Source organism: Rhinoraja longicauda, chromosome 10, assembly GCF_053455715.1.
Source record: "Rhinoraja longicauda isolate Sanriku21f chromosome 10, sRhiLon1.1, whole genome shotgun sequence".
Taxonomy (NCBI): domain Eukaryota; kingdom Metazoa; phylum Chordata; class Chondrichthyes; order Rajiformes; family Arhynchobatidae; genus Rhinoraja; species Rhinoraja longicauda.
The window spans coordinates 25485083-25501164 of NC_135962.1; the positions used below are offsets into that span (position 1 = coordinate 25485083).

Consider the following 16082-nt stretch of genomic DNA (forward strand, 5'->3'; position numbering starts at 1 on the left):
CATTGTCTCTAGTGTGCAGCATAAGGCTGGTGTCAGGGTGATTGCTGGTCAATGCAGACTTGATGGGCTGAAGGGCCTGTTTCCACACTGTATCTCTAAAAACTGAAACAATTCCAACTTCTATGAGCGTGTTCCTAGGCCTCTCAATAATTGTTCTTGCAGTTATTCTTTTTGTTCTGTGTTCCTACAGGCTTGCTTTTACCACTGCCACTCGTTCAACACACCAACCAACACTTAAAAACCATAAACTTTACATTAAGAACCCAAAGCATGTCTTCTCATCAGCTAGAGTGTGGTCCTGGCCTCCCATCTACCTCATTGGAGACAATTGAATATTCTTCTTTAATCAAACTTTATCTTCAATGTTATATCTTGCACTGAATGTTGCACCCTTTATCCTTTATCTGTGCATTGTAAATGGCTTGATTGTATTAATGTATAGCCATGTTTTTATTGTCTGGATAATACACAAACAAAGCTTTTCACTGTACCTCGGTACATGTGACAATAATAACAAACTACACTAAGCTTCCAATTCATTTATCTATTTTAAGGTTTGATGAAAGTTACAACAGAAGGACCAATTGTACCAATTACACTAGCTGATTTTTGAATCATTAACTACCGCACAAAATTTATAGTTGGATTCTGTTCACAAAAACAAATCAATTCACTTCTGATAAAAACTGAAAGACACAAATTATCATTTCATTAGTCCTTATATTTTTTAGATAAATGCATGTCCTTAAATTAATGAAGCCCTAATAATACAGAGAGAAACAGAGAAACAGTTGAGGGATAAAAAGAGGTAAAGATTGCGTTTAAAGAGCCAATCAGATTCCTGAGTCTAATTTTGTTTCCAGACATCATTCAGTAAGGTACTTTCCACAGTGACGAAACCTAAGATGTTTTCACCTGGCAGTATACTCAACTCACTGTGTTCAAGACACCAGGAATTTGCCAATGTGCAATGCCTCTGTTCAAGCCCCTTCCAACAAGCACCAGTTTGCAATGTATGCTGCCTAAATCTAGGACTAGCATTCCATAACAAGCCTGAAGTCTAAAATTTAATTCAGACTTGCTGAGTCATGGAGTGATGCAATGATATAGTCATACATCATAGAAACAGGCCCTTTGGCCCAACTTGCCCATGCTGACCAAGATACCTATCTATCCTAGTCCCACCTCCATGCATTTGCCCCACATCCCTCGAAACCTTTTCTATTCATGTACCTGTCCAAATGTATATTAAATGTTGTTATTGTACCTGCCTTAACTACCTCCTCTGGCAGCTCATTCCATATACCCACCACCCTCTGCATAAAAGAGTTGCCCCTCAGGCTCCTATTAAATCTTTCTCCACTCATCTTAAACCTATGTCCTCTTGTTCTTGATTCCCTTTGTGGAGGTAAAACAGTCTATGCTTTCACCCTATTTATTCCCCTAATGATCTGATACACCTCTCCAAGATCACCCTTCAGCCTCCTGCACTCCAAGGAATAAAATCCTAGCCCGCCCAACCTCTTCCTATGGCTCAGAACCTCAAGTCCCAGCAAGATCCTCGTAAATCTTCTCCTCACTCTTTCTAGCTTAAAGATGGTGCCCAAGCCAGGCAACTCTATGTGTGCAGGTCACAGAAATGGATCTGTAATCACACATTACAATTGCTCCACTCTTTTAAATCTCTACTCCAACAGCAGCAATTCTTACTTAAACTATGCTACCTCCGGACTATCTTTAATCAGATTTACCGAGCTTCAACTTGGACTAAACATTATTCCCTTTATCATGTATCTGTACACTGTAGATAGGTCGATTGTAATCATGAACAGTCTTTCCGCGGGCTGGTTAGCATGCTACAAAAGCTTTTCACTGTACCTCAGTACATGTAGCAGGGTGACCAAAACCAATCACAATATTTGAAATGCAGCCTCACCAATGTCTTGGAACCTGAGGAAAGGTCCTGACCCGAAACGTCGCCTATCCATGTTCTCCAGAGATGCTGCCTCTGAGTTATTCCAGCACTTTGTCTCATTTTGTGCATTAACCAACATCTACAGTTCTTTGTTTCTACTCACCAACGTCTTGTACAAATGTAACATAACATCCCAATTTCTATAATACCCTGACTGATGAAGGCCAATGTACTGAAATCGTTCTTGAGCACCCTGCCTACCTGTGACGTCACGTTCAAGGAGACAAGGGTTTGTTTTCATCCTTTGTTTGGTCGGGCACTGTATACTGTAAAATGTGGCCTACCTTCACATTTCAGCCCTTGTCGCACTAATCCCCACAGCATCTCCCCACAGTGATCACAGAACGCTGGAGCTCGGTAGGAGTGGACAAACAAGGCATGTGGCCTAATCTGGAAGTCTTCAAACGTGGCAGCAGCTGCACAAAGAAGAAGAATTTAGGAGTCATATAGTTGGAACTGCAACAGTACACAATACATTAGAGTCACAGAGTCATACAGCATGGAAACACACCCTTCGGCTCAACTTTCCCATGCGGAGCATGATGCCCCATCAACACTAATCCCACCTGTCCGTGTTTGGCCATATCCCCCCCCCAAACCTTTCCTATCCATGTACCTGTCCAAATGTCTTTTAAATGTTGTTATACTCTCCACATCAACTACCTCCTCCGGTAACCCATTCCATATACCCACCACCCTTTGTAAGAAAAAGTTGCCCCTCAGATCCCCAATACATCTTTCCCCCTTCACCTTAAAGCTATGCCCTCTGGTTCTCGATTCCTCAACTCTGGGCAAAAGACTTTGCGTTTTCCCGAATAATGAATTTGTACACCTCTATAATATCACCCCTCATCCACCTACACTGCAAGGAATAGATTCCTAGCTGCCCAACCCTCTCCCTATAGCTCAGGCCCTCAAGCATAGCAACACCTTGTAAATCTTCTCTGTACTCTTTTCAGCTTAACAACATCTTTCCTAGAGCTGGGTGTCCAAAACTAAAACAATGCTGCAACTGGCCTCAACAGCGCCTTGTACAGCTGTAACATAACATCCCAGCTTCTACACTCAATACCCTGACCGATGAAGACCAGTGTTCCGAAAGCCTTCTTGACCACTCTACTGTATCTACCTGTGACGCCACATTTATCAATGGAGTTTATTTCACAAAGGCTTCAGAACTGTTACTGATAAAAATAACATAAAAGGATTATAGGATTTTTTCCCGCTAAATTAATCAACACATCTTTAAATATTGAATCACGTGGAATCGATGAAACTGAAGTGTTAAATCAGTAAATAGGTCATTTAGGTTACTGCCTCTGCTGCAGAATAGAAATAAAATACTTTGTGAACTGATTATTCAAAGACACCAATTTAAGTGAAAAAGACAGTAACTTTGAGAAAGGGCAGTTGTGAGCTGCTCAGTAAAATGTCCTTTGGAGCTCATTTGAAAGTTGTGCTGAAGAGTAATATAAAACTGCTCTTAGTTAGACTCAGTTCAAATAAACTTAATGCTACAATTGGTACAATGTGTTGTCAACATCATGGAAATCTTGTATGATACATTAAACCAAAATCAAAAATTTTTACTCAGTGAAAGTCAACACTAAAGTATGCTGAATTGGAACAATGTTCCTTCATTGACATTAAATTAATCAAAACATGAATCAAAAAAGGTAATGAAATGAAAGAATAGTAGTATTTCGGGTTGGTGTATGATTTGGAGGTGACAAGATTCTCATGCACCTATTGCACAGGACGCAAATGGATGTATTCATAGTCACAGGCATGGAGTCATACAGCACAGAAATAGGCCCTCCAGCCCAACATGCCAAAAGGATGCCCCATCAAAATTAGTCCAAATTTCCTGTGTTTGACCCATATCCCTCTAGACTTTAGACTGTAGAGATACAGCGTGGAAACAGGCCTTTCGGCCAACCGAGTCCGCGCCGACCAGCGATCACCCCCATACACTAGCACTATCCGACACACTAGGGACAATTTACAATTTTACCATACCCAATTACCCTACAAACTTGTACGTCTTTGAAGTGAAAACCAGAGCACTTGTAGAAAACCCACATGGTCACAGGATGAACGTACAAACTCCGTACAGACAGCACCCATAATCGGGAACAAACCCGGGTCTCTGGCCACGCCAATGTGCTGCCTAGACATTTGACAGGTGCATGGATAAGATAGGTTTAGTGGGATATGGGCCAAGTACGGGCAGGTGAGACTAGTGTGGATGGGGCCTGTTGGTCAGCATGGGAAAGTTGGGCCGAAGAGCCTGTTTCCACACTGTATGACTATGACTCTAATTTATAAATGCAGGAAAGTTATTTTACCATATTGGTTAACATCATAGCAGTGTACATTTACTGGGGAAGGGAACTACTGAATGGAATGAGATGCACTTGACTAACCATTTTGCAGGATGAATGGCATTTAGTTCTTTTAGGCACATTCCTTTCAGAAACAGTCTTTCCTGACACAATGATTTGTAAAGTGCATTATTCTGCAAAAGAAAGAGAGTGTTTAATGTGGACCATTTTAGTTGATTTATGGCTTGCAGACAATTGAACAAAGGAGCTAGGAGGAGGCTGAGAGACAAGAAGAGAGAGTGAAGAAGATAATAAATACTTTTTGCAGAGGGTTCTACTTCGTAACATTAAAAGATTTCAGTATCTCCAAAGCTTACTTTTTCGCTTCATTGGTGAGCCAATTATAAGAGCACACAATTAATTCCATGATGAGATTTTAAGCCAGTTCTGTAGTTTATTGATCAAAGATTCAAGGGAACTGCATTAAGACCATAAGACATAAGAGTGGAATTAGGCCATTTGTTCCATCGAGTCTAGTCTGCCATTCGATCATGGCTGATCTACTTTTTCCCTCCTAACCCCATTCTCCTGCCTTCTTGGGAAATGAACTCAGAGTCACGTCAGGTAAAAATAAATCTCTTAACCTGATCATTGGTTCCAAGTTCATAAGATCACGTTTTGGGAGCAGAATTAGGCCATTTGGCGCATCAAGTCTACACCATTCAATCATGGCTGATCTATTTTTCTCTATCAACCCCATTCTCCTGCCTTCTCCCCATAACCTTTGACATCCTTACCAACCAAGAACTTGTTAATCTGTGCTTTAAAAATACCAAATGACGGCTTCCACAGCCGCCTGTGGTTCATGAATTCCACAGATTCACCACCCTCTGGCTAAAGAAATTCCACCTCATCTCCATTCTAAAGGTACGTCCTTTTATTCTGATGCACAGAAGAGTTTGGTGCTCGACCCTCTCAATTTTCTATCCTCCTCCAAATGTGGTGGGAAAGGTGGGTTAAAGCTATGTTGCCGTGGAGCTATAGACAAGCAAAGTATCTGTATTCATGAATGTCATCATAAAGTAATGGTGAAGTGCTATTTTACCCATTTCTTCCCAATCACACCATCCCAATGTTCTAAATAGTACGCAAACAGTACCACTTGCTCCAGTAAAGCAAGACAAGTCTTACATCAAGAACAGCATCCCACCCCCCTCCTTCTTAAAATCCATTCTGAGTTTGGGTCAAAAATCAAAATAAGTTTGCAAAAATACGCAAAGTCCTAGAATAACGCAGTGAGTCAGGCTGCATCCCTGGAGAACCTGGATAGGTAATGTTTCGGGATGGGACCCTTTACAGACTGTGAAGGGGGGGAGAAAGCTAGGAGGGTCAGGATAAAGCCTGGCAGGTAAAAGGGAGTGACTGGGGTGAGATTCGTCCTTGACTATGCTGCTGGCCTTGCCGAGGCAGCGTGAAGTGTGGATGCAGTCAATGGAAGGGAAGAGGTTGGTTTGTGTGATGGTCTGGTCTAAGTCGACATTTCTCTGCATCTGATTGCATCTTAGTCCTGGCCTGCCCACACAGCACTGTCTCTTTGGAAACACTTCTCTGCTGAAAATCTGCCAGCCATTTTCACCCAAAGACCAACAATATATTTGCCCTGTGGAAGTGGGGGACTGTGCCCTTTTTTGTCAAAATCCAGGAATCAATTAGTAAATTACCTCAAGGAGTTGCACTACCCACTGCACTAGGTAAAGGTTGAGTATTACCGATTGCCGAACATATAGTCCTAGGAACATAGATATGGTCACTGTGTTCAGATTCATGATCTGTGGGGCGGCACAGTGGCGCAGCGGTAGTGTTGCTGCCTTACAGTGCCAGAGACCCGGGTTCGATCCTGACTTTGGGTGCTGTCTGCACTAAGTTTGTACCATCTCCAGGTGCTCTGGTCTCCTCCACATTCCAAAGATATGTGGGTTTGTAGGTTAACTGGCTGCTGCAAATTGTCCTTATTGTGCGTAGGATAGAACTAGTGTACAGGTCAGCGCAGACTCGGTAGGCTGAAGGGCCTGTTTCCATGCTGTATCTCGAAACTAACCTAAACGATTCTGAACTGAACTGAGCTCAATTCAACTCAGCTCAATTGAACTAAAATGGGAATTCCTCTGATCGATCAACACCAGAAATTCCAGTCTTCAGCAAGACTCAGAGGTGAGGAGGAATCTTTTTAGCCAGTGGATGGTGAATCTGTGGAATTCATTGCCACAGACAGCTGTGCAGGCCAAGTCATTGGGTTTATTTAAAGCAGAGAACGATAAGTTTATTGATAAGTAAGGGTGTCAAAAGTTAAGGGGAGAAGGCAGGAGAATGGGGTTGAGAGGGAAAGTGTCATGATCTTAATGTCATATTCAATGCTGCTTGCTTGGAATATGATTGTGCAAAATAGAATTGATGCACAGTAGCTTTGTCAATTTTATTTGACGTGTTATCTCAAACTTCGATACTGCTCAAATACTTATCTTGATCCACATTGACATGGAAATGGATGATGCAAGAATAGACAGACCACATGTAAGAGGAGCGATCAGAAGTCATGGTCCACATGGAAGGACCATGTAGAAAGGAGCGGAGCATAAAATTAAAGAACAAGACCCCACAGATGTGAAGATGAGAGTGACTTCAATGGCACATGTTGTCGAGGACAGAAATAGGAAAACGGTGAAGTTACCTGGCTGGAGTGAAGACAGTAAAAGTCCAGGGCTGAGGGCTTCGGATTCCTGAGGTACTGGGATCAATTCTGGAGCAAGAAGAAGAGTGCAAGCTGAACGGGGTGCTTCCAAACAGAATTGGGGTTCAACATCCCCACAGAGAGATTGACAAGAGCTGTGGAAGTGGGTTTGAAGGAGTCAGCAGAATGAAAACACCACACGCATGGAAGACTGGGCAGGTCAACATCCAAGTGATAAATTAGCCAGAAGAACATACAGAAGAGAAAAAGCAACTGACCAACTTACAATGCAGATATGTCAAGGCTGTTTGACGGCTCTTGACTTGTACTTGCTGGAGTTTAGAACGGTGAGGAGATGAAGGGCTTATGAAGATGGAAACTTACTGAACAGTGAAAGGTCTGTGATAGAGTGAATATGGAGAGAATATTTCCACTAGTGGAAGAGTCTAGGACCAGAGGGTGCAGCCTCAGAATAAAAGGACATACCTTTAGAAAGGAGATGAGGAGGAATTTCTTTAGCCAGAGGGTGGCAAACCTGTGGAATTCATTGCCACAGACGGCTGTGGTGGCCAAGCCTTCGGGCATTTTTAAAGGGGAGATTGACAGGTCCTTGATTAATAAGGATTAATAATTTCTAAGGGTGTGAAAGGTTGAACTTTAAAGGGCCTGTCCCACTTAGGCGATTTTAAGGCGACTGCCGACGACTAGGCTGCCGCCGACTGTTCGCCGGGGTGTCGCGGGCATGATCGTGAGGAGTCTTCAAAGAATCGTAGTGGATCTCGGCGCGTCGCTGAGAAATCAACCGGTATGAAATTTCTCGGTGACAGCTGGCTTGTCGCCAGGTATCGTTGCTTATTGCGGGTGCTGTCGCATGCTGTCCCCAGGTTCTCTTAGATCATTTAGAAGCACATAATATTAAATTAAGTAAAGTCATTTGAAGATACCATAAAATACTTGTGTTTAACCAATTTATTTACCGTCAGGACAGTTGACAGGTAGATTGGAGGCGACAGTTTGACGGTCAGGTAAGCGTGTGAATTTTCGCAATGTTTATGGCCATCAGCGATTACATTTAAAGTAGGCTCCCAACCCAGATATGCAACCCAGAAACCAGACATGCATCTCCCGTACATTTTCAAAGAATGCCCACACTCCGCACAAAAATCCATTTAACCACTTTTAAAATTAAATTTCTTAATACTGCTATTAGTAAACGGGAAGTCAATCCAATTTATGCCTTGTTACTGTGAAGTTTGGTTTTCAAGTAACCCGGGCAAGATGTTATAATTCAAAACTCTCGTAATTACCGACTTGTCAGTGATTTCAGCGAAAATTAGGACGCCGGAGAAGCATTCCGAAGACGGTGTAATCTCGACTTGACTCGGCATTGTCGTGGTCATTGTCGTAGGGTAAAAGAAAATTTTGGCGATCTGCTACGACTTTGACAGTCGCCTAAAAAATCGCCTAAGTGGGACAGGCCCTTAAATGTCCTTCAAAGTAGTCTACTGACCATCCATTTTTTCAAATTAGGGAACAAATGTCAGCCTTGCTAACTCTTGCCCCCTAAGCTGAAAAAGTGAGAAGGCAGGAGAAGAGGTTTGAGAGGGAAAAATAGGTCAGCCATGATTGAATGGCGGATTAGACTCGATGAGCCAATTGGCCTAATTCTGCTTCTATGACTTATGAACTTATAAGCTTATGATGAGTATACAAAATAGCAAGATACAGGTGTAGGCAACCACACTGAATGTGAACTAGCAGCTACTATGGAGACCTCTTACATACAGCAGAGTAAAGTAGGAACAGTGAAGAATTCCTAAATTGTGGATTTCTTTAAATCAATATGTTTAATGCACCTGTCAATCATATTTTTGATCAACAACATGCAGAAGAAGACATGATTCTAAGAAAAGTTTTCAAACTTTTTTAGTTTATAAGCATAACTGGCCAGACTAACATTCATTCCTTAGCATGATATAAGCGAATGGTCAATGGACTACTTTGGAGTCAATTATTCAAGAATATTGTTAAACAAGTCTGCTTTGCAAATAGCAAAGATTTCTATCTAAATTATACATCTGTGCAAAAAGACACAAAGTGCTGGAGTAACTCAGCAAGTCAGGCAGCATCCCTGGAGTAATACAACAGGTCTCTAAAAAGAAACACAGTGCTGGAGTAACTCAGTGGGTTAGGCAGCATCTTTGGAGGAAAAGGATGGGTGTCATTATTAGTCAGAACCCTTTTTTCAGTCTGAAGATGGGTCCCGACCTGAAACGTCACCCATCCTTATTCTCTAGAGATGCTGCCTGACCTGCTGAGTTACTCCAGCACTTTGTGTCTATCTTTGATATAAACTAACATCTACAGTACTTTGTTTCTATGTTCCTACTCTAAAATGAATATTTGTGCAAAAGGAGACAGTGCTAGAATGCATTCACTATCTGTTCCCCTCCTGAATTCATACCATCAGATCACAGCTCCCAAAAAACACCTTTACCTTGTATAAATGCCCCCCAAAAGTTGTCACTTTTCTGCCAGAGTTTTCTTTACAGATACAGAATGGAAACAGCCCTTTGCCCCACTGAGTCCACGCCGACCATTAACCACCCGTTCACACTATTTCTGTGTTAATCCTACTTTTTCAACCGCTCTACACACTCGGGGCTACTTCCAATGGCCAATTAACCTACAAACCCACATGTCTTTGGGATGTGGTAACTTGAACACTTGGAGAAAACCCACTTAGAGTTATAGAGTCATACAGTATGTAAACAGGACTTTCGGTCCAACTTTCCCACACTGACCAACACGTCCCATCTAAACAAGTCCCACCTGCCTGTGTTCGGCCCATATCCTTCTAAACCAGTTCCATCCATGTAACTGTCCAAATGTTTCTTCAACATTGCGATACTACCCGCCTCAACTACCTCCTCTGGCAGCTCGTTCCATACATCCACCACCCTCAGTGTGAACAAGTTACCCCTCAGGTTCCTATTGAACTTATTTTTCTTATTCCTGCGATGAATCTTTCCTAGCTTAACAGCTCCAAATAATTTTCTTTTATCTGGAAGCTAAAACTGCATAATTTGTTATATTTCCATTTGATAATTCAGATATTTTGATTTGATATTTGGACAGGGCTGACTATTATTTACGACTAAATGTGCATTTTTGGTATTTTCATGACAATCAAAAATCGCTATTATCGGTATGATGGAAAATAAAAGACAAAACGTGCTCATAATGTTTTTCACAGTTTTCTGTTCTTCAGATTGATATTCCCTTCTTTTGAGCCTGCCTAATGATGTTGGGAGACAGCAAATGTTTATATGTGTATGCCAGTTAGAACGTAACACCTCAAAGAAAATGCTCAGCACTTATCGAGACTTCTATCTTGCATGTTTAGCGTAAATGCAGTAAGCTGTTCCCTGATGAAAGCAGTCAGTACTGGAGAAAACAGATGTGTTGATGTGCATGGAAATTAGATATACTGGCGAAACACAAGAGGGTCCCCATGTTTTATCTAAATGATTGAGCAAATATAATAGCGCCATGAAATAGGGCATATTAAAATCCACATGGCATCATCGCCTATGTTGAATCAAGGCCATCATATGGCAATGTATAAAACATCAGATTCAAATAGTTAACAGTAGATAAAAGCAAGTGGTTTGATATGCACCATGCTTCAATTATATTAATGAACTGAATTATATAATGGTTCCAATGTTCCGTTCAAGAGTTGAAAATTTTATTCCTACATCTTATATTCCATTCATACATCTAATTTAAAAACTGTAGTTCATTCTGGCAGCAGTTTCTTTTGATTCAAGATTACCAAGGACATGCTTTAATGCGCAGCAGGCTAAATAGGATCAATATTTTGCCAAGATTTTGCACAATAGTACAATTTACAGTCTAATCACTCATCTGATTAATTTTGTGTCAGCTGAATTATGAATAATGTGACTTAAATGGTCTTAACTCCTGAATAGATTGTAACACAAAATATAAATTAGCAAATTTTATTTGCAAGTTATACAAACACCAAAACAAATACGGAATCTGAATTGCTTATTTGAATTGCATTTTTGCAGATTTCTAGGTTACTATCTTAGTTGGTGTTAGCAAACATATTAACTCCACATAAAATCATGAAAAATATTTTACCAGAGACCTGCAGAACTCATTTCACGTCAACTATTTTAGATTTGTTTAAAGACACAGCGACCATCAATCACCCATACACCATGTCCTACAGACTAGGGACAATTTACATTTTACACAAAGCCTATTAACCTACAAACCAGCACGTCTTTGGAGTGTGGGAGGAAACCAGACACTGGGAGAAAACCCACGCGGTCACAAGGAGAACGTACAAACTCTGCACATACAACACCCATAGTCAGGATCGAACCCGGGTCTCTGGTGCTGTGAGGCAGCACATGGTATTGGGGATAGGGTACTGACATGGATAGAAAATTGGTTGACTGACAGAAAGCAAAGAGTGGGGATAAATGGGTCCCTTTCAGAATGGCAGGCAGTGACTAGTGGGCTACCGCAAGGCTCGGTGCTGGGACTGCAGCTATTTACAATATATATTAATGACGGATGAAGGGATTAAAAGTACCATTAGCAAATTTGCAGATGATACAAAGCTGGGTGGCAGTGTGAGCTGTGAGGAAGATGCTATGAGGTTGCAGGGTGACTTGGACAGGTTGTGTGAGTGGGCGGATGCATGGCAGATGGAGTTTAATGTGGCTAAGTGTGAGGTTATCCACTTTGGTGGTAAGAATAAGAAGGCAGGTTATTATCTGAATGGTGTCAAGTTAGGAAAAGGGGATGTACAACGAGATCTGGGTGTACTGATTAAGAATGATCAGCCATGATCACATTGAATGGTGGTGTTGGCTCGAAGGGCCGAATGGCCTATTCCTGCACCTATTGTCTATTGTCTAACTCTGGTGCCGTGCCAATGGGTTAAACTTGCTTTAAACTCCTCCCGGCCAAATTCTTCCCCACCTCCCCCCACTACAATCAGTCAGAAGAAGGGCCACGACCAAAAACGTGGCCTGTCCATGTTCTCCAGAGATGCTGCCTGACTCTTTGAAATACTTTTTTGCATCTGACTCATTGTTATTTGTCTGTAGGCTGATAAGGTCTTGCCATGAAATGATTCCCATATCACATGGCAGATGGATTTTCTTTCTTTCCAAGCATGGAATAGTTTACACTCAAGATCTGGAATAAAGCCCATGTTTGGAATAAAGAATGGACTAAGGAAACAAGACACCATACATAAGATTCCCATTTATGGTGAAACACTGTAACTAAAGCTTACTATGTATAAATATGGTATGTGGCTGATTTTTATCTTTGTACATTTTTAGTCATATTTGATTAAATGACCATGAAATGCCAACTCTAATGGATAGTTTACAATACAGTACTGGTAAATATTGTTAAAAAAACCCCTTTTATTTTGAATTATATGGGGATTTTTGACATAAGCAAGAGTATAAAAAATACAGAGACCCTAAACTTGTTCATTTTCAGCATGACTTAGTTCACTTTAAACATTTATTATGGCAAACATGGTATTGTATGGGCAGCACTGTGGAGCATTGTTAGAGTTGCTGCCTCACAGCGCCAGAGACCCAGGTTTGATCATGACCATGGGTGCTATCTGTACGGAGTTTGTATGTTCTCTCTGTGACTGCATGGGTTTTCTCCGGGTGCTCCAGTTTCCTCCCTCACTCCAAAGATGTACAGGTTTGAAGGTTAATTGGCTTCCGATAGCTGTAAGATCGTTCCTGGTGTGTGTAGGTTAGTGTACTGGTCCGCTGGTCAGAACGGACTCGGTGGGCCGAAGGGCCTGTATCCACATTGTATCTCTGAAAGTCTAAAAAGTCTATCACAGAGAAAATACCTCGTTGATCTGCTCGACTGTCCAGGGGCGTGATATTTACAATAACAGATCAAAAGAGTGATAAATTATGATTGAATTCTTATGGAAGTACTGAAGTTTGGCTTCCAAACAAAGCCTTTGCGAAGAGCAATCAGAGGGAAACTTAAAATAAACCCTCTCTTCTACAGGGAATGTGGAATTCTGCAAATAGACATTATGCACATTTAAACAGAATTTAGTTGCAAAATCAGGACATCTAAGGTTAATACAAACAGAATGATTACATTTGGCTTTTCTTCAGGGTTCCATTGGGTCATATGAGTGAAATGTGGATGTGGAGAGGATGTTTCCATTAGTGGGAGTGTCTAGGGCCAGAGACCATAGCCTCAGAGTAAAAAAGACGTACCTTTAGAAAGTGAATGAGGAGGAATTTCTTTAGTCAGAGGGCAGTGAATCTGTGGAATTCATTGCCACAGATGGCTGTGGAGGCCAAGTCAATGGATATATTTTAAATGGAGATTGACAGATTCTTAATTAGTAAGGGTGTCCAGGGGTTATGGGGAGAAGGCAGGAGAATGGGGTTGAAAGGGAAAGATAGATCAGCCATGATTGAATGGCAGAGTAGACTCGATTGGCCGAATGGCCTAATACTACTCCGATGACTTATTCTTCATTAAACATTTTCTTAATGGAGAACACCAAATTTCCCCGTTCATTTGGACCATGGTGTTAGCTATAGAGCACATGAGTTACATACCTAATCATTGGCCAGCTTAAAATAAGAAACACAACAAAAGATCCCAGTGAAGTTTAATTGGCTCCCATTGAGTTTAATTATTCTGATGCTTCACAAATGCTAGAGGAGGAATTTGAATTACAAGAACTTTCCAGAGGAAATATTGCCACGCTTTCCATAGTTTCAGCAGTCACTCCAAGCTATCGTCACACAATTGGTCCATGCAAAAGTTAAAGTAAACAAGCCTTGTTAGGGTTAATTGAAGAAGCAAGGAACTGCAGAAGCCGGTTTGCACAAAAAAGACTAAAACTGCTGGGATAACTCAGCGGGTCAGGCAGCATCTCTGGAGAACATTGATAGGTGACAGTGCCTCAAGGTATGCCCACTTTGGATAAGTTCTCCTCCTCTCTCCAATGGGAGTTCTGTGAAACCCTCTCCCACTGCTCTGTGATTCCTGTTGTTGACTGAAGAAGGGTTCCGAACCGAAACGTCACCTGTCCATGTTCTCCAGGGATGCTGCCTGACCCACTGAGTTACTCCAGCACTTTGTGCCCTTTAAAGACGTGATTAAAAAGAAGGCTAAAATGCTGGAGTAACTCAGCAGGTCAGGCAGCATCTCTGGTGAACATGGATAGGTGATGTTGCGGCTCAGAACCCTTCTTCAGACTATCCAGGGATCCTACCTGACCCGCTGAGTTACTCCAGCACTTTGTGTGTCTTTTTTTCTTAGAAGTGTGTTCTTGATGTAATGAGTTACGTTTTATCCCTTTTTTAGGTTGAAACATGTCGAGGTATGTTTTATAACAGCACCCCAATGTAATTGAAGAATGGTCCCGACCCAAAATGTCACTATTCATGTTCTCCAGAGATGCTGCCTGACCTGCTGAGTTATTCCAGCACCCTGTGCCCTTTAAGGCCTTGTAAGAGTCAATTGGTTCCATGACAACTCCTGCATTTATTCCTGTAAAAGGATGATTGATGGAGTAGGGCAAAGAATACATCCAGGGATGTGTAAACCATTCCAGAATTCCTTTGGCACCTCGGATGCCAGCAGGCAAATCTGGACGGCATCCATCATCACAAGCGTCATCTCAGCATGAAACATTCCAAGGGCTTGGCGACGTATAAAGGTCGTTACCATCGTTGAGTCTGGCAAACCAACAGACGACCGGAAAACTTCTTGGCCAACCTCCCCCCATGCACTGTATTTAATCCACACATGAGGCTTAAATCGCTCAAGAACCAAACAGTTTCTGGAGTTTAAGAAACGGACATGGCCAAGTGCTTTCATTCCGTTCACATGCAAATTGACAGACAAAACTGTTGAAAGCTTTAGCGGACATTTTAGCTTAGTTTAGTTTAGTTTGGAGATACAGCGCGTAATCAGGCCCTTCGGCCCACTGAGTCCAGCCAACCAGTGATCACCGCCACTAACACTATTCCACACACTAGGGACAATTTACAATTGTACCGAAGCCAATTAACCTACAAACCTGTATGTCTTTGGAATGTGGGAAGAAACTGGAGCACCCGGAGAAAACCCATGTGGTCACAGGGAAAGTGTACAAACTCCGTACAGACAGCACCTGTAGTCAGGATCGAACCCGGGTGTCTGGTGCTGTAAGGCAGCAACTCTACGACTACGCCAATATGCCACCACTTTGCTCCTTATCAAAATTCAAATCAGTATTCGAATCAAGTAAAAATGTAGAAACATCCTTTAAAAAATAACAATAATTTAAATTGGTTGAACAATTCAGAACAGGAAGGGATAATTTGCAAACGAAGCCATTCAGGGGTGAAACAAAAGCATGGTATGTAAAATTAACAGTAAAAATCTGGAATATGCTTTCTAAATTGCTGTGTGTTCTCAGTCGAAATATTCAAAAACAAAATGGATAGATATTTGCTTGTTCGGAATTATCAAGGCATATTGAAGAACAATAAGTATAAATAAGTTAACGTACAAGTCGGCATGAATTGGCTGAATTATTTGAATGATCTATTTATGTTGCTAGACAGCATTCAGGGATCTCTCAGTTTCTAATTTATTTAGAAACTTTTGTTTTTGCCTATCTTACTCCTTTTCTTTCTCAGAACTTTTAAAGGACAAAAATGTTTGTTGTGATGCCCAAAACTGAAACAGCCCATTCTCAGATGTTGTTGTGGTTATACTCCACTTTACTTTCTGATTTTATGATGTAAACAGAGGCTCATTATTGAAGAGAATAATGTGCTGCGTTCCCAAGCCCTCAAAGCCTCGATTACATAAAGTGACAGTCGACAATATGTCAATTATTCAGCACATCTCTCATCCCCTGGAGCCATAGTGCTAGTGTTCATAATTACTTTAACAATGCCGACAAGAACATTTCTCTTTATGCGAAGACTTTAACTCAATTGCTTGTTTT

General features: G+C 41.5%; 1 protein-coding gene across 4 annotated transcripts in view; it reads right to left on the reverse strand.

Annotated features, from left to right (window-relative positions):
• The window catches only part of prkd1 (protein kinase D1), a 148298-nt gene that overhangs the window by 63205 nt on the left and 69011 nt on the right, over positions 1–16082 (reverse strand). For 2 of the 4 annotated variants that reach the window (XM_078406420.1, XM_078406419.1), the window contains exons 3-4: positions 7028–7096; positions 2260–2391 (exon numbers count right to left, since the gene is read on the reverse strand). In XM_078406420.1, coding sequence (XP_078262546.1) covers positions 2260–2391; positions 7028–7096 — 201 coding nt within the window. Of the gene's footprint in view, positions 1–2259; positions 2392–4401; positions 4494–7027; positions 7097–16082 lie in introns of all 4 variants that reach the window. The other 2 variants (XM_078406423.1, XM_078406421.1) reach the window with 2 other exon arrangements.